This window comes from Martes martes (assembly GCF_963455335.1).
Source record: "Martes martes genome assembly, chromosome: 16".
NCBI lineage: Eukaryota > Metazoa > Chordata > Mammalia > Carnivora > Mustelidae > Martes > Martes martes.
The window spans coordinates 59,582,664-59,603,034 of NC_137904.1; the positions used below are offsets into that span (position 1 = coordinate 59,582,664).

The 20,371-nt window shown below is 57.0% G+C and overlaps 1 protein-coding gene across 2 annotated transcripts in view; it reads left to right on the forward strand.

Moving 5' to 3' along the window:
- LLGL2 (LLGL scribble cell polarity complex component 2) overlaps positions 1-20,371 on the forward strand; it is a 33,892-nt gene that overhangs the window by 483 nt on the left and 13,038 nt on the right. For both annotated transcript variants that reach the window (XR_013968217.1, XM_080827261.1), the window contains exon 2: positions 11,072-11,166. Coding sequence is in view for 1 of the 2 variants with exons in the window: in XM_080827261.1 (XP_080683387.1) it covers positions 11,092-11,166 (75 nt within the window). In the remaining variant the exon portion in view is untranslated. The remainder of the gene's footprint in view (positions 1-11,071; positions 11,167-20,371) is intronic.

Here is a 20,371-nt window from a genome sequence, read left to right on the forward strand (position 1 = left end):
AAGGCGCCTGCCCCCGGAGGCTGGCGACGCGCGTCTCAGGTAGCCGGCTCTGTGCGAGCAGCGGCCGCAGCACGTTACCTCGCCGGCTTAGTCCCTGCCCCTACCATCTGGGCCCACTCCCTGCCGGCCCTTTGTGCCTCCTAATCCCCGGACGCAGGAAGCCCGCGGGAGGGACTTCGGTCTGGGCCTCTCTCCGCCTCTGGCTGCCTTGGACACCTTTAAGGGAAGGTATGGAGATCAGTACGTTTTCCACGACGACGGGGGTGGAGTTGCGCTGTGATACGTTAGGACTTGGTGAGGAGTGAAAAATACCGTCTTGCCAAAGAAAGCGTGCAAAGTTTGCTCTTGGTTTGCCCCTGCTGGGCAGTTTGTAGACACACTGAGCTTTCGCTGTGGGGAGAACGGACTGTACCCAGGAGAACCGCGGTGTGGCCCCCTCAGGCTCTCACCTGAGAGCAGGTGAGCTTGGGGTGAGGGGGCAGGGCTCCGACTCAGTGCCCCTTCCCATGGGGATCCGCGTGCCAGATGCGGGGCGTCTTAACCTGGGCGCTTGGGATCCTCTGCAGAGTTTCCAACTCAGAGTCCTGTCAGGCTGCTGAGGGGATTGTGAGCAGGGAGGGGAGCTGGGAGGGAATGAGTGTGTCAGGGCGACAGAAAACCCCAGGTGGGAGGAACGGGAACAGCGCGTGGAATAGCTGTGGCCCAGCCCCAGGGGAAGCAGCGGTCAGGAGGGCTTTTTGAGGAAGACGGGCTGGGTGTTCCAGAGCTGAGGCACGGGAGGGGTCCTGGGAGAGATGGTCCTACTTACTTACCTTATGGGCAGAGCATTTAGATCTGTCTTCCTTCCTTCCTTCTTTCCTTCCTTCTTTTTAAGATTTATTTATTTATTTGAGAGAGAGAGAGCACCCCAGCACTACTCAGAGGGAGGGCCAGAGGGAGGGAAAGCCTCCAGCAGATTTCCTGCTGAGTCCAGAGCCTGCCACTTGGGGCTCCATCCTAGGACCCTGAGATCCAGACCTAAGCCAAAATCAGGAGTCTGGTGCTCAACCAGCTGAGCCAGCCAGGCACCCTAGATTTGGTTTTCTTTTTCTATTTTAAAGATTTTATTTATTTAGTTAGCGAGCGAGTGAGAGATATCACAAGTAGGCAGAGAGGCAGGCAGAGAGAGGGGAGGAAGCAGCTCCCCGCTGAGCGGAGAACCTGATGTGGGGCTCGATCCCAGGACCCTGGGATCATGACCTGAGCCAAAGGCAGAGGCTTTAACCCACTGAGCCACTCAGGCTTCCCTAGATTTGGTTTTCTTAAGTGATCTGCCCACAGTGTTCACCTGTGGCAGTCAAGAGGCAAAGTCAGCTCTGGAGGCTCTGACCACTACTCCAAAGTAAGACGAGGCCAATCACATTTTAATAACTTAATAATTGAGCACTTAGTGACTTTTTAATACAGTTGCATTGAAAGAAGGGAAAGGCCCATAATTCCAGCTGATCCCATTAGTTTAAAAAATTAAAAAAAAAATAAAAATTAAAAAGGCAAAAGGAGCCCATAGCGGGAAAAGTGAAATGTTTTAGAAAGTATGAAGAGGCAAAACTCCTTCTTGTCTCTCAAGTCTTTTTCTTCAAACGTGGTGTTAAGTTTTTTAGCGTCCTTCCAGGTAACAGGTTTAGCTCTGAATCATGCCTTGCTGATTTCTTCTTGCTCCATGATCTTGGCTCAGTCGCCTAACCATGCCAAGCCTCAGGGAGCCTTGTTGACAGGAGAATGGGGGAAAAAATGTCAGGAACACGTGTGGCCCACCCCGATGGAGCAGCCATCGGGGGTGGATGAGCTGTTTAAAGTGCTCCATAAAGCTAAAAAGTGTCACTTGTGGAGCTTTGGGCAGACACCTAGACCTTTTGGACATGGCTGCTGGGTTGCAGGGGGGACTTGGCTTCTTTGTCCAGAAGTCACCCAAGAGGCCCTCATTTTTGAAAGCCTCTGGATGTCAGACCTTTTAAAATGCAAATATTGTTCCTTGAAACGAGGGAGGCAGAGGTAGAGGACAGTGTTCTCTACCAAGTGTCCCTTGGTACTTGCCCTGCTCCTTGGTAGAGTCAGGAGTGAGACCTGGGGGCCTTTCCTGGGAGGAAGGGGGTATATAATCTAATCTGCTCAGCTTTTTGCTCAGCAGAGGGCTTGGCTGCGTGCATTCTGTACCCTGTTGGGGGTGGAGGGGATCACATTCTTGTGCTGCTCTGTTGCCATTAAGGAGCCTTTCTGGGGATTCCACAGTGCTTTCTTTCGACCTCATTTAGGGAAGAGGCGTCCTTCCCTTCCAGGAGTTCCTGGCCCCAGGCGCCCGCGCACCCTGCACCCCATAGAGAAAGTGGTCCATGGAACTGGAAATCGTGGAGCCTCTGCCGTCGGTCTGGGACCCCTTGGCTACCCACTGGAGACATTGAGCATCCCAGGCAAGAGTCTCCAGGAACACGGAGTTTCCTGAAGGATTCCTCAACTTTCCTGGTCCTTCTAGAAGTGCCAGGGGCAGCTGTTGAGACACCTGAGTGGAGGCCCAAGAGGCCCATGGTCCCTGATGCTGCTGGGCTGGCTCCTGTGAGCAGCACCAGCCGTCTGGACTGACTTATCCTGAGTGCTCAGCTCAGAGAAGGTTTCTTATCTCAGGCGATACCACTATCAGGGCTCCTCCTGGGTAGAGGCTGGCCAAGTCTGTTCAGCAACTTTGCTTTCCCCTGCCCAGGAGCAGTTTTCAGGGAGAAGCAGGGTATGGGGCAGGAGGGGGGCATCCCCCTATGGGGCCATCAGTACTGCTTGTTCTTCTCCAGGCTTGGCTCTCAGGGTTCCCCAGGACACCCTCCTCTCCCTGTGCCCTGGCAGCATGGGGCTGTACCCAGTTCCCTTGGAGGTGACCTCCCTTCCCCACCCTGCTTCTCAGAGAAAACTGGTACTTTGGAGAGTCACCCTGCTCCTTCCCCTTCCCGGGAACCACAGTGAATTCTTGAGCGAGGAGAGGCTCCTCTGGGCGTGGGGACAGCTTTAGGTACCTGACTCTACCCTGAAGGAATTCAGCAGAGACTAGAGCCTTCTCTCAGGACACCTGACTCAGTGTTCCCAGCGTTTGTGGAGAGGGACATCTGGGCACAAGACTACCTGAGTCTAGTAACTAATATTATTCTTGGATCTTCCTTGCTGCCGAGCTGGGTGTCCTGGAGCCTTAGTCTGAGGCGGGGCCCACAAAGGTAGCCCCAGCAGGATGCCAGGCATGATGTCTACCTGACCCTGGACTTGACCTGAGACTTGAGAACAAGGTGGGGAAGTTCCCCAAGGGGCACCAGCCCAGTGCTCCTTGGGGTCAGTGGTTCCCAACTAGAGAAGACCTTTGCCTCGTTGATCTCTATTCAATCCTGGCTGTTCACTCAGTCATGCGATGAGTACCCGCTGGTTCCTCCAGCCGTCCCAGGACTCACGTTCTAAAGAGTGGGGAGCGTGAGTAACAGGAAACGAGCATAAGTAATAGAAGTGTGAAAAGGTGATTCGAGTTCTATAGCATAAGAACAAAGTAGGGGCTTGGGGTGGGAGGCAGGTTGCAGCCTGAGAAGGCGATGAGGGTGGCCTCAGCAAGAAGGGCCACATTTGAACACAGACTTGCAGGAAGTGAGGGAGTTCTTCAAAGAACATGAGCGTCTCTGGAGTGTCAGGGCACTAAGCACTGGGGTACAACCATGGACAGGACAGGCATGGTCCCTTTCCCCTGGACCTGACATCCTTTGGAAGCTCCTTGGGTCAGCTGTTCAAGTTTTGAGACAAGTAGGAGGCTGTGGAATGGGGCCTGATAGGATGGGCCGGGCAGCCTGCCACCCCCGCCCCAGGCAAGTTGCCCACCTCCTCCGGAATGGCTTTGCTCTTTGGGCTTGGCCATTACCCAATCTGTCGCTTCCCTGGAGAGAGTCTGTCGTTGGGTTGCATATAAGGGACTGAGGCCCCCAGAATGGGGATGGGTTCAGAGAATGCACGCATTTCTACCCCCCCCCCCAGGGGCCTTGGGAGGAAACCCAGCAGGAGGAGCCTTGGGTGTGGCAGGAGGGCCCTCCCAGGTTGTGGGACTGGCTTGTGGCTCCTTAGCAGGGGGGCGGGACACGACACTGATCTGGGCTCCGCCAGGGAGGGTGAAGTCAGGCTGTGGCTGCTGACCCAGGTTGTCCCATCTGGGAGGCTGCTGGCCAGCCCCTTTGTCCTGAGGGAGAGGCCTGAACTGGGTAGACAGAGGGTTCTGCCGTCAGGTTGGAGTTCAGACCGGGGCTCAGACTTCCTAGCTGCTTGGGCTTAATAGCTCTCCAAATCTGTCATTTCATAACTAGTAAAATTACATGAGATGCTGAGGATAAAGTACTTCAAGTGGCATCTGGCCATAGTTTGGTCTCAGTCCTTTTTGTTTTGTTTTTAAAGTTTTATTTATTTATTTGAGAGGGAGAGCATGAGTGGCGGTGGGTGGGGGGATGGGTGGAGGTAGAGGGAGAGGCAGACTCGCTGCGGAGCATAGAGCCCGATGCAGGGCTTGATTCCAGAACTCTGAGATCATGACCTGAACCGAAGGCAGACCCTTAACTGACTGAGCCACCGGCGCCCCAAGTCTCAATCCTTTTTATTATCTAACGGCAGTGACAACCTTCTGGTTCCTGGCTTCTCTCTGGATGGTTTCTCGAAGTCCCACCTCCCACCTAGTCCCGCGTGCTTTCAGCCACGGTTTGGTCACCAAGCTGCTGGCCAGGGCCCTGTCTGGTGCCCCTGGGAGATTGGGTTTCCCGGGGTGGCATGGGTGCTTGCAAAGCAACCTTGGGCATTGCGAGTCAGTGGGGACAAGACGCGGGAGGGGTCCGCAGCCGCCTTCACCTGTCAGAGCCCTGCCCCACCGCTCCCCTCGGTGGGAGGCTCAGGGGTGTACTCACACCCCTCAGACGGAAGGACCCAGCCACACACAGGCCTCACACAGGATGTCGGGAAGGGAGGGCAGCCTCTGCAGCAGAGGGGGCTGTGGGGAGCACAGACAAAGGGGACAGGGGACGAGAGCTTGGGGTCCCAGTTCACACTGTTTGTGCTCTTGGAGATCAGGACCACAGCCAGGTGCTGCGTGTGGCGAGGGGCGCCTTCTTTCCCTTGTGCCACAACGCCAGAGCCCCGCCACTCAGTATAGGCTCTCCCGGCAGGTGAATGGAGCTGACTGGGTTATCGAGTGGCCGTCTCAGCGGCTGGCCCATCGCACACCTCCAGGACAGATGGGCTCAGCTTGGCCACGTCTCTGTCTCGTGGGCAAATGGTACCCGTGTGGGGTGAGCCACCTGGCCTGGGACCCTGCCTTTTTCCTCCCCACGGCACCATCAGATCTGCTACTTAGAGAAGGGGGTCGAAACTGGCCTGCGCCAACGGTGGTTTTGTCTCTACCTCTGCTGGTCTCTTTACTGAGCTCCTGAGATGTGGGGTGGGTCAGGGTGGGGATGTTGGAGAGCAGCGTCTAGGCACATCTCCACGGTGGGGTCCAGGGTGGGAATTCATCAAGTAGACAGTTCGTCTGTCTTTTCCAGGGCAGGTGTCAGGGGGTGGGGACACCTTTCTGAGACTCCGGCAGGATTCGTGGCTGGTGGCCATGTTGGGTGATCCGAGCAGCGAGAAGGGAAGGGAATCACCAGGTCAGCCTCCCACAGGGAACACACAGGCTAGTTCCCCACAGGAGGCACAGACCTGTGTAGAAGATTGATAAGCATCAGGACACACACACACGCACACGCCATTGGCTGACAAGCCTCACATGGACCAGCCCTAAACCCTGAGTGTCCATACCCAAGGGAACAGAGGGCAGAGTGTGGAGGGCTGCTCAGAGTTTGGTCCTGTCCAGGACAGAGGGTGGGACAGGCAGGAACCGAGGCTGACGTCAGGCAGTCTTCGGGAGCCCAGGGAATGGAGAAGGTGTTTCTTCTTAAGAAGCCGCCTCTCAGAGGTCTCGCTCTGGCCAGCGTTTCCAGTAACTTTGCCTCAGACACATCTTGGCATCCCGGTTGGGCACGGCCTATACAGTAGTAGTGTCCCTTACCCCCAGGTGCTGGGACCCTGAAGCCCGAGGTCAGGCAGCTGGTCCCGCCCACCTGTCCCTTCCCTGCCTCTGCACCCATCTGGTGTCCAGGGGGCAGGCTTCTCCCCTGTTCAGGTGACCATGGCTGGAGGGCAGCCCAGCCCCCCAGAGAGCAGGAGCCATCCTACCAACAGGACTGCCTCTGAGCGTAGGGCCACCCTCACACCTGGCCACCGCCTGGGCCTTCACCTTCTCCCATGTGATCCTCTTATCTACCCTGCCTGGGAGGCAGATAAACCAAAGGAAGAAAAAAAATCTCTACTAATCCCATAACCCTGCCAGTGTGGTGTCTACTTACTTAAATAGTTTTAATGGAGTGTACCTGACTTCAGCGTACATCACACCTATGGTTCTACGTACGGTTCTACGTCCATCGTCTTCTGCCCTTTTAATGACTGTCTTGCTTTCAGTCATGACCCGGAGCGTGCTTCACCAGCTCCTGTCGCGGGCCACTTGACTTGCTTCTGATTTTCCCTGATACCTTCATGACCAGCACAACAACGCTGGGGAGAACATTCGAGGAGCTAGATGGGGGCCCTTGTCCGTGGTGGTTTTAGGGACCATTTTAGCGTACGGTGTGGTCGAGCACTGAGGGAGGAGGGGGAAAGTGATCAGGACAAATGAAGAAAGAGAATGCTCTTGAGAAGATGATTTCTGATGCGTTGCATGAGGGCCAGAAGGCTTATTTCAGATGAAAGCTCAGAGACTAGCAGAAGGGGCCTCCGGTGGGGGTTGAGTAGATGGGCGGGCCCTGAGCAGGAGTAGGAGAGGGGAGGGGAGGGCAGGGCAGACCGAGGCAGGCCGCGCCCAGGACTGTCAGTGGGCCCCCAGTGAACTGGGACTAAGGGCATTGACCCACTCCATCTCTCCTGTCGCGGGCACTCGCCCCTGGGCTTGTCATCCTCCTGGAAGATGCAAGCTTGTTCCATTTCCCCTGACACGCCCTGCCCCCAGTCTTCCGCGGCTGACCACTTCCTATCATTCAGGTCTGGGTGGAGGCTTCTGGCTCTGTTCATTCATTCAGCCGGGATGCCTCAGTGAAAAGGGGGCAAAACTCCTGAGTAAGAACGAGAAGGCTCGTCCTTGGGGAGGGGTGCACGGGTAATAAACAAGATTAGTAAGGAGACTGTCGCGCCGTGACCAGTGCTAAGGACCAAAGCAAAGCCGGGCAGTAGGAAGAAGGGACATTTGAGTAGAGGTGAGAGCGAGCAGGCCGGTGGGTATCTGGAGGAAAAGCATCCCAGCAAAGGAACAGCAGACCCATAGACCCAGACCCAGGAATGTTCCCTGAGTCCTTCCAGCCACACCCTGGTCACTCTGGATTGGCCCCTTCCTTCGTTTCCTTGCTGGGCCTGCTCTCTCCGAGCCCGTCCTGCTGACTGATTTCTGTACTTGTGAGTCATCACACACACGCCCTGCGAGATGTCAGCTTGGTGAAAAAAAGGCTCTTGCCTGTCTTTTTCCGCTGTTGTGTCCCCAGTCCTAGGACCGTGCCTGCTCCGTGCCAGGCACCTGGCATGGCTCCCGCTCTTGCCAGCGGACCCGTGCGTCCCCCTGTACAGAAGAGCTCGCTGGGCCTCGAGCAGCTGCCTTGGGAGGCCACCCAGCTTGGCGGAGCTGAACTGTGGTGGTGGTGCCCGGCGGTTGGTCCCAAGCCCTGGCTCTTTCCCTTACAACCCCCCACACCCCATTTCCCACCCCCATGAGAGGGGGTAGGATCTGTTCCACCCCAGGGAGCTCCGGGTCCGGGTTCCTGGAGCTTCTCTCTGGAGAACCCACTTAGCTGGGGTCCGTGGAGCTGAGGGTTTGCCTGGAGGTGAGTGTGGTGAGTCCCAGACCTGCTCCCCTTCAAGAGGGGATGGCACTTTTGACGCCTGGACCTGGGCAGTTATTTCTGTGTTAGGAGCAACAGTGAGGGGTTGGCGGGAGTGAGGAAGAGGTGCCGTGGCTGCCTGTCTTGGTCCTGGTTCCCTCACCACCCCCATTCCCGTGCCCTTGCGGTCCCAGCCCCCTGTGGAGTAGGTGGCACCTTGGCAGCACGTCACCAGCGGTGACCAGGCCCCAGGCCCAGAACCGCTTGGTCGGCCCTGAGCTGAAGGCCTGCGTGCGCCCTGGCCTTTCTCCTGCAGGGCTGTGATTAGGCACCCTCTGGCCTGTCCTAGCCACCCTGCCCTGCCTCCCCGGGTCCTTACATTCGGAGTTCAGCAGACCTGGGGGCAAATCCAAGTACTGCCAGTTTCTCCTCAGTGACCTTGGACGGGTTACCCAGCCTCTGTGGTCTTCATTTCCTGGTCTGCCAAGTGGAGATCTTCCACTGGACGTCCAGGGAGGCTGGTGGAGGGCGAGCAAACATCCGGGACCGGGTTTAGGTGTCCCCTGTACAGAAGTGCGAAGGCAGGAGGGGGCAGGGCGTGTCCCGACATCCCACTGTGCCTACTCCTGAGTAGTGGGATTTAGGGAGGATTTTCTCCTTGGGATTGTTTTCTTTCTTTTTTTTTTTTTTCTTCTTCCTTTCTTCCTTTTTTTTTTTTTTTTTTTTTAAACAGTGAGCAGGATTACTCAAGCAAAATGTTTAAAAAGTAATACAAGTAGGGGTGCCTGGGTGGCTCAGTGGGTTGGGGCCTCTGCCTTTGGCTCGGGTCACAGTCCCAGGGTCCTGGGATCAAGTCCCGGGCTCTCTGCTCAGCGGGGAGCCTGCTTCCCCCTCTCTGCCTGCCTCTCTGCTTACTTGTGATCTTTGATAAATAAATAAAATCTTAAAAAAAAAAAAAAGTAGTAAAAGTATGACGTCCGGGTCTGGGGTAGTGCCTGGTACGCAGCAGATGCTCTGAGGGGCATTTGGGTGGGTGGGATGCCTACCATCTCCCACCAGTTTCCACGTCCCGTCTGCCCCCCTCCCTCCCGCCTGCACCTCCTCCCTGGGGCTGTGCCGTGTCACCCGAAAGCCTGTGTGGGTTCTTGAGATCACCTTGTCCCTGGAGTCTGCAGGCCCCTCTCCTCCAAGGCAGCACTCCCAGCTTCCTCTGACTCCTGACCCAGTGACCTCGGCCCAGGAAGGGAGAGTGGGGGCCCCCGGGAGCCCAGAGCCCGGAGCCTGAGCAGAGCTGCGGATTTATGAGCTTCGGCCTGTGCCGCCCTCCCCCACAGCTGGAATGCGAGTCCACCGCTCAGCTGTTTGTCTGGGAGCCACAGGTCGCTGCTGCCGGCCTAGGGCTGTTGTCGCTCCCAGTCCCCAGAGCCTCCCAGGCTTCCCTGTGTTTCTTCCCCAGCCTGCTTCGGGACCCTGGGTCAGGTGGGCACCCGGCAGGTTCCTGACTACCTGCCGGTCTGGAGGGAAGTGGGGCTTCCCAGGCTGTTCCGGCTCCCCCAGAATGGAAGGGCACAAATCTCTTGCATCTGCCCCCCCTCCTGCAAGTGATGGTCTTTTCGGTGTCCCCAGAAGGTGATGGCGCTGTGGGGGGCTGGTCTCCACCTGCTCCCAGCTGGGGTGGTACTTGGATTGCCTCCAGTGTGTCTCTGCCAAGTGGGGTAACCCCTTCCGTCATGGCCAGCCCTTGGTGGTTCTGCCAGAGGCCACCACCATGGCCCCCCTCTGCCATCCACGTGCCTTGGAGGGAGCCCCCAGTCTTGGACCACAGAGGGTCCATTCATATGCAGAGCCCTGGCCTGATGGTTAATTTTTGTCACCTCACAAGAAGCCAGAAATAAAGGGCGTCTTTCAGGTCTCAGACACCTCCCCTGGGACATCCACCATGGCGGGGGCCAGGTGCTCCCCCAAACCCGCACCCCGGCCTGATGCCTCCCTGGCAGGGCACTCTGTCCTAGCCCCGAGTAAGCTCCTCTGGGGTGCGCCCGGGTCCGTTTAGTCTCTTCAAGGAGTCCGGCTACCCTGAGCCCCTGCATTGCTGAGGACAGGCCCTGGTGGCCCGCGGTCAGTGGGAGGCCGAGCTGCTGCTGGCCGGAAGCTGAAGTGAAGATGATCCTTCTCCCTTCCCCCAAGGATGATCCAGAAATAGTTCCCCTTGGGTTGGGAAAGCATTCTGCATTCAGATGGTTTGGGCAGATGGGCTTTGGGCCTTGAGCTGGTTTCTTTATTGGGAGCAGATTTCTTCTCCTGATAAGGCTCCACTTAGGCCCATGGGAGAGGGAGTCTCCCTATCCAGCGCACCCATCAGAGCCCAGGGGATCTGGGACCCGGTTAGCTAGAGATGGGCGCGGGGGGCCAGCCAGGAAGCCCAGGGCTAGAGCTGCAGCTCCGGAAAGCCCGGCAGCCGCGTGGCGTGGGCCCAGTTTCATCTTGGGTCCCGGGCGTGGGCTGGCCTGGGCTGGCACCCTCCGACTGTAGGCTCTGCTCCTCACCTGCTCAGGCTCCCGACAGCTGTGATGTGAGAGCCTTTCCCCGCAGTCAGCAGGAAGAGTGTGCCCGGGGGTGCCGACCCCAGAGACCTCTGCCAGCCCCCATCCACCCATTGGTGGGCTTCTGGACTGGGAGCCTGGGTAGAGCCCAGCCTTTGCACTTTTGCCTCCCAGTTGGGCTCTCTAGAGGCTGGTGAAGTTTCCCTTTCTGTTTAGCTGGGGGTTTATGGTTTTTCAGAAAACAGGTTAACAATTAAGCTCATTAACCTCAGGGCCTCTGTTCCTATAAAGCCGGGCGAAATGGCTTCCTCCTCCAGCTTCTCCCGCTGGCTTTATAAGGCTGCAGTGGCCCAGAACAAGTGTTAGAGCTTGGGCCAGCCTGGGACCTCCAGGTGTAGACGTCCCTGGGGTTCTGGACTGTCCTTTGTAGGTAGAGTGAGGGCGCACGAGAGGGCGGACAGAGAAGCCTCTGCTGGGCTTGGGGAGAGGGGCTGGGCTGGGCCAAGCCCTTGGTGCCTGGGAGCCAGCGTGGGTGCCGGGGCCAGGGCTGCGTGGCTGCCTCTCGCTGGTGGTCAGCAGCTGCTTCTCTTTCTCTAGGGGGCTGTGCGCTAAGCACCATGAGGCGGTTCCTGAGGTCAGGACATGACCCTGTACGGGAGAGGCTCAAGCGGGACCTTTTCCAGTTTAACAAGGTAAGGGGAAGCACCGAGTTGGCCACCCTCCACCGGCTGGGACTGGGGCACTCAGGCAGCCTTCACCTGGATGGGGGTGCTTTCTGGGTGCTGCTGGCTCATGGGCGCCTGACCCTGGAAATGGGGTCTGGTTGGCGGGCTTTCCTGGAAAAGGGCAGTGGGATGCCCAGGCGTCGGGATTCCGTGTCCCAAGTCTCACTGGCTGTGTGACCTCTGCAGATCACTCTGCCTCTTCCAGCCTCAGTTTCCCCACCTGTAAAAAAAGGCTCAAACATCCTACGCCCTCACGGGGCTGTGAAGGAGGCTCAGGGGCAGGAAAGATGAAAGGAGGCTGAACCCTGCCAGGTTTAGCAGTGTTCCGGTGATGCCCAGTCTCTGAGGCAGTGGCCACAGCCCATGGCTGTCCCCTTTCTCCTCACATCGCCCCCATAGGAAAACACAGCTCTCCCTGCAGGCAGACCACAGTGATTCCTGTGGCACTCTTGTGGCGGGCTCTACGCCCGGGTGAGTGGGGAGAGGCGCCCGAGACTGTGTGCCAAGGCTGGCATTTGGCTCCCCCAACCCCAGACCTGCTCCTAAGGCCCCCCAAAGCCAGAGCACCCTGCCCCCCTAGATCTCAGGGAGGGCCCCAAAGCTCCACAGGGCTTCCTCCCGGCGGCGGGGCGCGAGCAGGCGGAGCTGGCCTCTAAACACGGGCACTCGTGCTTTATTAGCTCTGCAGCCACCCAGCAATCTGCCCGTTTCGGGGTAATTAGCCTTGCTTAGGTCCGCTTTGATCTAGGCCCGGCCCGCATGCCCAAGCTTCCCTCCGCCCCGGAAGGTGGCCTGCGGGAAGCAGAACTCCAGGATGCCCAGGGACAACCCCCCCCCCCCAGGACATGCTGAGGGACAGGGCTTCCCCTCCAGCTTGGCCACTCAGACGCCGGGTGACCTGGTGCCTGTCCTCCATGGGGTAGGCGTGTTACAGGGATTGTACGGAGTTAACGTGCGGTCCAGGAGAACTAGCTGCCTCTGGGGGGGCGGAGGGGGGAATGGGGGCGGCCTCCCAGGGAGAGACACCCAGGGGCTGACTGAGGGGGGGGGTGGAGGCACCCTGCTGTTTTCCTCTGGTTTGCTTGACTGTGGCAGGTATGACCCTGGAGCTTCGCTGAGGCCACTGGCCAGTGCGGGGTGGGGGGGGACTTCCCTGAATGAGCACCTCCTTCCACTGGCAGAAGGAAGCTGCGGGCAGGATTTTTGGACTTTGGGAAATGGGGTGCAGCTGTTAGGAATGGGAGATCTCGGGGCCCGTGGGTGCCGGTCTGAGAACCTCAGCACCCTCCTGGGGGCAGGGGTGACCCCCATGTGCCTTCATTGCCCCTGCTGACACCGAGAGATCTCACACCCCAAAAAGGTGGCCAATTCTAGTAGAAACCGGATAGACAGGCTCAGCAGAGGGAGGAACCCCCGCCCCAAGTTCCAACTGTGCAGTGGGGTGGGGCTGGGGTGGGGCTGGGACAGAGGACTCAGCCCACCCCCCCATGCCCCACGACTGGTGACCCCCAAACTTGGCTGCCCCACCCCCAGGCCTGGCTGGGGAGAGGGGGAGGGGAGGCTCCTGGAATTCCTTCCTCCTTCCATTCATGTGCTAGAAACCCGCATTGAGCAGCTCCTGAAAGGCGGGCTGGGGCTGGGGGTGGCAGATAAGATCTTTGCCCTCCAGGACGTTTTTAGTCCAGAAGGTGGGAGGGGGCCAGTGGTCTGAAAGGCCACTTCCTGGGAGCAGATGGGAGGGAGGGGTGGGAGGGAGGGAAGGGAAGTGGGTAGGTTTGGTCTCATCTGGACACCAAGTGAACGTGGAGCCTGAAGGGTTGGGATGGGGGATGAGGCCGGATCCTGGAATATTTAGAAACCTGGGTGATCCCACCCAGGCCAGCCCCTCCTCTGCCCCTGGCTTCCTGGTGTCAGGTTGAGGGAGCCTGGAACCTGGAAGTCTGGGGCTTGACTGATACCCATAGCTGTGGTGGGTTTTGAGCAGGGGAGTGTGTGGTCCCATTCACAGTTTGGAAGATAACTTTCTTTCTTTTCTTCCTTTAATTGGTCTTTTTAAAAAGATTTTATTTATTTATTTATTTGACAGAGAGAGAGAGAGAGAGAGAGAGAGATACAATGAGAGAGGGAACACAAGCAGGGGGAGTGCGAGAGGGAGAAGCAGGCTCGCCGCTGAGCGGGGAGCCTGGGACTCGATCCCAGGATCCTGGGATCATGACCTGAGCCTGAAGGCAGATGCTTAAGCCACCCAGGTGCCCCCATTTAATTATTTTTAAGGGGAGTATTGCAGTGACTGGATGAGGCCCAGACGGTGAGATACAGGGAGGGCATGAAGAGAACAGGGTTCCTCAACCTTCTCACTGCTGACATTTGGGGCTGGCCACGTGGAGAGGACGTTTAGTAACATCCCAGGCCCTGGGTCCCCAAGACGTACAACCAGAAATGTCTCCAGATGCGGCCCAGTGGCCCCTGGCCGAGGACCACTGGATTAGAGAACTATTTAGGGCATGAGGCCTTGTGTTAGGTAGGGATGTAGGAGTAAGGAGGGTAGGGAAGGGAGGTAGGTGTCTGGCATGACTGGGGGGGGCTCCGTCCTGGGCATGTCATGGTGCCAAGCCCTGGGGAGGGAGAAGCCCTGGGAGGCTGAGGAGCGGGTGAAAGGGAAAGTGGTGCATTTGATTTGGACAGAAGAGCAACAGTGATGATCTCCGTTGATAGAGAGGGAGTTCGGCCCAGGGGTTGGTTAGTGGTGCCAACCCCAGACCTGACTGCCGAGGTTCCCCAGCTGGGTGACCTTGGCAAGTCACGTGTCTCCACAAGATGATAGAAGCAGGGATGCCTGGATGGCTCAGTCAGTGAAGCGTCTGCCTTCAGCCTGAGTCATGATCCCAGGGTCCTGGGATCGAGTCCCACATGGGGCTCCCTGCTCGGCGGGGAGCCTCCTTCTCCCTCTGCCTGCCACTCCCCCTGCTTGTGTGCTCTCTCTCGGTCTTTCTCTCTTTCTCTGACAAATAAATAAAATCTTGGGGGGAAAAAAAAAAGATGATACAGGAGCTACTCCAGAGTTGGTTTGAGGATTACGTGAGTTAAGATCTAAGTTGAAAGGCAGATTCAGAGCACAGCTCTGTGGGCATTATCTGGCCTCAGGTTTGAGTTTGGGGAGCCTTGGAACCCGTGGTCTTTGCAGACAGCGGGATATGCAGAGCTGGCGCTGTGAGCCTCAGGTGGCCTGTCAGTGCAGGTGTCATTCGCACGCAGGTGAAGGTCAGCCCGGTGAAGGTGCCCACAGTTGGTAAAGCAAGCAGTGTCCAGACTGGACTGGTGGTCCCTGGGAAGGAGCTGTGTCTGTAGACACATTGATTCCCTGAACCCTCCGCCAAACAGCCAAGGGGTCCAAGTAGTGCCGTGATGAGGAGCCGGGTGGCCTGGGGCCAGGTGCCAGCTGTGCCGCTTGTCCACTGCGTGACTGCAGACACGTTACGGAGCCTCTCCGCTCCTCAGTTTTCTCATCTGTGAAGCGGGTGCCCTAATGGTCTCTGCGTCCAGGTTGGTGTGCAAATAAGCAAAGTTAAATCGCTTCGAATGGCACCTGGCACACAGTTGGTGCCTCACCTCGTCCTCATGGCACCTCACAGCCAGGTGGCATTCCCATTCTGTGGGTGAGAAAACTGAGGCCTCCAGGGATCACACAGCCAGAGCATATGGCTGGTGGCGCCGGTCCCGTTTCCCCACTTGCTGCGCTCTGAGGGTGGCGACGTCCCCTCCCTAACCTCAGTTTCCTTGCCTGTGAGGGAGTCTCCTGAGCCACTGGGGCCCAGATGAGGGGACAGTGGAGCCCACTGGACATCTCAGTGGAGAGGGAGTGATTTCAAGGGGACAGAAACTCGCGCCACAGTAAAACTCCTTCCTTGGAAATCCCTGGCGGCCGCTCCCTCCCCTGGTAAAACCAGCCAGCTGATAAAGGCTCTGGGCCCTTCCTGCCTGGCCTGCCCATGCTCCCCTCACCCCAAGCCCCCCGCCCCCCGCCGAACAAACAGTGTGTTCCAGACTGGCCGCCCCTGTCCAGGACTGGGTTGCTTTGTCTTGGCTTTTTTGTGGCTGGTCCCCTGGTGTCAGGTGACAGCCACACAGGGAGGGCCAGGTTGCTGCCACCACCGGGAATCTGAGCTGACCACACCCAGTACAGGGCAGTGCCACCCAGCCCAGCAGCTGGGTGTGCCCCAGGCAGCCCTCCTTCCAGCCCCCCAACAAGGGCCAGGGACTCCTCAGCCCTGGCTCGTGGCCGGCATCCTCCCCCGCTGAGGGCAAGCTGAAGGGCCCCCACTGTCTCCCTTCCGAGAACCTGCAGTGGGGTCCGGGAGCCAGCCTGAGACAGACAGGGCTTTCTTTCCTGCACCAGGCTAATGTTGCAGCTCGGCGGCTCCTGCAAATCTCTCCTTTCCCAGTTCCTGTCAAAAGAGTTTGTTGTTCTCTCCTCCCTTGGCAGAGGTCACCTGAGCCAGGTAGCAGGGCTGGGGCAGGGCCAGGTAGGCTGGATGCTGAGCTCAGGAGGAAGGGGAGGCCGGGCCCGGGGTGTGGGGGCGGGGGCGGTCAGGCCTTGGCAACCAGCCTCCCTCCCTCTGAGCTGGAGAGAGCTCTGCTCTCCTTGCCGAGCCCCTGCCCCACTCCCTATCCTGGTGGAGGGATGATCTGGGACTGCGGTACGCCTTGGAAGTCCCACAGGAGGGAGCCCCTGGGACTGATCCCACTTCTTGGGCCCCATGTGCAGTGAAGGGGCTGAGTCTTTAAAGGCTGTTAGAAGTTGGGGGATGGGACAGCCAAGGAACGGGAGGACATCTGAGGTTGGGAGGACAGCTATTGCTGGAGCACAGGCCAGAGGTGCCCTGTAGAACCTTCCTTCCCCATTCCCAACATAACCCCCAGTCCTCTTGTAACTGGCCTGGGGGCCCCCACACCTCCTCCCTCAGTCTGTAGGCAGGTTTCAGGCCTCCTCTCGGATCATAACTGCCTCATTTGGGGATTTGTGGGCTTTATTTGCATGTCCGCCTCTCCTCCCCAACCTTCCCAGACCTGGGGGATCCCCTGTCACCACACTCTAACTACATTTGAACCCACTCTCTTGGCCCCTGACCAGGTGAGGGCAGCATGGCATTTCCTCCCCTCCTTTTGTCCTTGAAGGAGCCATGGTCCCCTGGCGAAGATGCCTGGAGGGCACAAGGGAGTGATGGAGACCTTTAGAAGGCAGGCGGGCTGTGTGGGGCAAGGCCTGTGTGCTCCAGGGTGGGTGAGCTGAGCCTTCCCGCTGAGCCTGACCATGATCTAGAGGTTTGCTTTCAAGCCTCGGCCTCTGGTCCAGTGCGGGCATTGATATCCGCCCACTGATAAGATGGAAATGAGGCTCAGAGGCAGAGGAACTCCCCCAAGGGCCAAGGCATTTTAAGTGGCAGAGGGGGAATTCAGAGCCTAATGGGTCTGACTCAGTCCCTGTTCTTTCTAAACCAGCCTGTGGGAAAGAAGGTGGAGGTGAGAGTGAGGGGTGGTGGCCGTGTCCCCAGGACCCTGAAGGAAATAAGGAGTAAGTACGAGAGATTGAAGGATAGGCCCAGCTTTTGTCTCCTCCAGCGTAGGCAAAAGAGGCCAACCGTAATGGGAGCGACTCGGGTGGGATGTTAGGAGAACTTCCTGCCAGGGAGTTGGTAGATAGTGTGTGGCCTGAGAGCCTGATGGAAAAAGAAAGCCGCAGGCTGGTTCTCTTTGGTTTGACTTTGGCAGAATTGTCTAGGGCACTGCCTTAGTCCAATAGGACTATACTACGAGCCACGTATATAATTTAAAATATTCTAGCAGCTTCATTACATTTTTTAGGTGGGTGAAATTAACTTTGGTATTATATCTTTGTTTAATCTAATGTATCCAAAATATTTCTGTTTCCACATGTAGTCGTTAGAAATTAATGAGGGTTTTTCTAGGTGTTTTGTATATATATTTTTTAAAGATTTTATTTATTCAGGGTGTCTGGGTGGCTCAGTTGGTTAAGCATCTGCCTTTGGCTCAGGTCATGATCCCAGAGTCCAGGGATCGAGCCCTGCATCAGCCTCCTTGCTTGGCAGGAGCCTGCTTCCCCCTCTGCCTGCCGCTCCCCTCCTTGTGCGTTCTCTCTCTCTCTCTCTCTCCCCCTTTCTCTCTCCCAAATAAAATCTTAAAAAAAAAAAAAAAAAGATTTTATTTATTAATTTGAGAGAGAGCACAGGCAGGGGGAGAGGCAGAGAGAGAAGGAGAAGTTCCCATGAGCTGGGAGCCCCACGCTGGGCTCAGTCCTAGGACCTGGAGATCATGACCAGAGTCGAAGCTACTTAACCGTCTGAGCCACCTAGGTGCCTCCCCCCCCCACCGCCTTAATGCAGAATCTTTGAAATGCCAAGTGTATTTTACATTTACAGCATATTTCAATTCAGACACAGACTTTTCTTTGGAACTACCTAATCTGTAGTTAGAGCTGGAAGGTTTGCAGCTGAAAAGGGAGAGTCACGGTGTGGTCTGCCTGACTCTAGCCCCTACTCCTTTGGAATCCAGCAGCATACCTGGAAAGTTTTCCAGCGACTGAACTGGGCAGCCATTCTTAAAGTTAAGTTAATTAAAATTACATTAAAATTTCCATTCCTTGGTGGCCACACCGCAGGTGCTCAGTATCTCTACACAGCTCACGGCTGCCACACTGGGTGGCCCAAGGCATGCATCTCCTCCTGGGCACAGGGCTCCTTCCTGCAGGACATTTTCCCCAGACTCCTCCAAATTCCAGAGGCTTTTCGCCCCACTCTGCTCCTAAATGCCACCATCCCAGGAACCTTTTCTTGGGCCCTGGCTGCTGACTTGCCAAGGCCCCAGCAACCTGAGGCTGGCCGAGGCCTACCCGGGGGCCCTGGGGGAGCTGGTCCCCATACGCACCATCACGTGCCCTGCCCTCCTTTTCCTGGGAAATGTTTACATTCCAGACACTGTGCTATCTCCCCAAGGCTTTTCCAGGCGCTGCATTTTTTACATAGCTGAACGGGGACCTGGGCTGGCCAGGGGGGCTCCTGCTGGGTCACTCCTCCTCTCCAGTCTGTCCCTTCTAGGTACAGCCATTCGTAGGGCAGACTAGTTCCTGGCAAAGAGCCAGGGAAGGGGCTGGGGGGGTGATGCTACACCTATGTGTCCCCAGATTAGCAGTCTCTGGAGCTCTCCTCCTCGGCTGACCCCACCTCAGGGCCTCCTTCCATCAGCCACTGGACTGGATGGGACAGGCCAGCAGCCAGCAGTTGAGTTTGGTAAACTGTTGTGCCCCCCTGTCACCAGGACTTCTCTCTTTGTGCTCCTTTGGGCCTGGCGGGACAGCCAGGGGAAGCCCAGAGGGGAGCCCTGGGCCGAAGGAGAGCCGCCTCGTTGGTGCAGCCTTCTTTCCGCAGGGCAGAGCCTCCGTTGCTTTTTTGTTTTTGTTTTTGTTTTTGTTTTTAAAGCTTTTTATTTATTATTTGACCAAGAGAGACACAGTGAGAGAGGGAACACAAGCAGGGGGAGTGGGAGAGGGAGAAGCAGGCTTCCTGCTGAGCAGAGAGCCCGATTTGGGGCTCGATCCCAGGACCCTGGGATCATGACCTGAACCAAAGGCAGACGCTTAACGACTGAGCCACCCAGGCGCCCTGAGCCTTCATTGCTTTAAAAAAAAAAAAAAAAAATGTAAAGCATCTGGCTGGCATCCTTCGCCGTGCTCTGATCTAGCTCTACAGGTTCCATATCCCCTGGAGTAGGAGGCAGGGGGCAGGGAGCGCTGAGTGAGAACAACAAAAAACCTTCCCGAAAATGGTTTATCAGTCCAAGTCTGTCGTATATACATCCATACTTTTTAAGCCTGTAATTCCACTCCTGGGACACCTACCTAAGGAAATAGCGAGTTGTAGGCAAAGATAGGAGGAGTCCGAGGAAGGTCTTCAGTGCAGCTGGCGGTGGTGAGCCCTGTAGAAACAGAAAGTTTCACCAACAAAAGCCTGGCGGGTTTGGGCGCCTGGACATAGGGAACATTTCTTAGCTGTCTGTTTTTTGTTTTAAATTTTTCTTTCTTTTTTTTTTTTTTTTCTAATTTATTATTTGACAGAGATCACAAGTAGGCAGAGAGGCAGGCAGAGAGAGAGGAGGAAGCAGGCTCCCTGCTGAGCAGAGAGCCCGATGCGGGGCTCGATCCCAGGATCCTGGGATCATGACCTGAGCTGAAGGCAGAGGCTTTAACCCACTGAGCCACCCAGGTGCCCCTTGTTTTTTGTTTTAAAGATTTATTTATTTGAGAGGGAGATCGAGCAGGGGGTTGGGGGTGGGGCAAAGGGAGAGAGAGAGGGAGAGAGAATCCCAAGCAGACTGCCCACTGAGTGCAGAGCCCCATACAGGGCCATCTTGAGATCGAGACCTGAGCCAAGATTAAGAGTCAGACGTGTAACAGACCGAGCCCCCCAGGAGCCCCTCCACAGCCATTTAAAAGTCACTTCGGTGCTTTGGATGACCCGGGCTGGCTGCAGGCGGGCAAACGGGCTACGTAGCTCTGTGCGTATGCACACAGCTGTGGGGCACAACCCCAGTCCGCTCTCTGTGTTAAGTGTAGACACACCAGTGTATGGTCACAACACAAGAAAGACTCACAGACACCAAGATGCTAGCAAGGGTCACTTCCCATTGTGGGAGCATGGGTGATTTTTGTTTTGTTTTTCAAACTCCTTTCTATGTTCCAAGTTGTCTACAATGTGTGTTCTGTAGTAAGAAATGAGCGAAATTGTGTGTCTGCTCCAGAAGCTTCTCTGGAGGGGTAGTGGAGAACGGACAGTAGCGAAGGTACCGGCGTTCAGGGCTGGAGGAGCCTCGGACGGCTGAGGGCCAGGGAAGGCTGCTGTGGGTCCTGTCCGCCCGCAGGGACTGGCCCAGAGCTGCGGCACAGCTGGGCTAACTGAACCGTCCAGTCCTCCACTATGCCAGCCCCCAGAGCTACCCTCGCCCCCCACACCCCTACAGGAGGACTGGGTCGGTCACCCACAGTGTGGGCGGTGGAGGAACCAGGTCTGAGTTCCTGGTGAGTGTCAAGTGGCCAGCGTGGTGTCAGGGGACAGAGTCCCGGGGATGGCCACAGGCCAAGGACTGGGTCAGAAATGGGTCT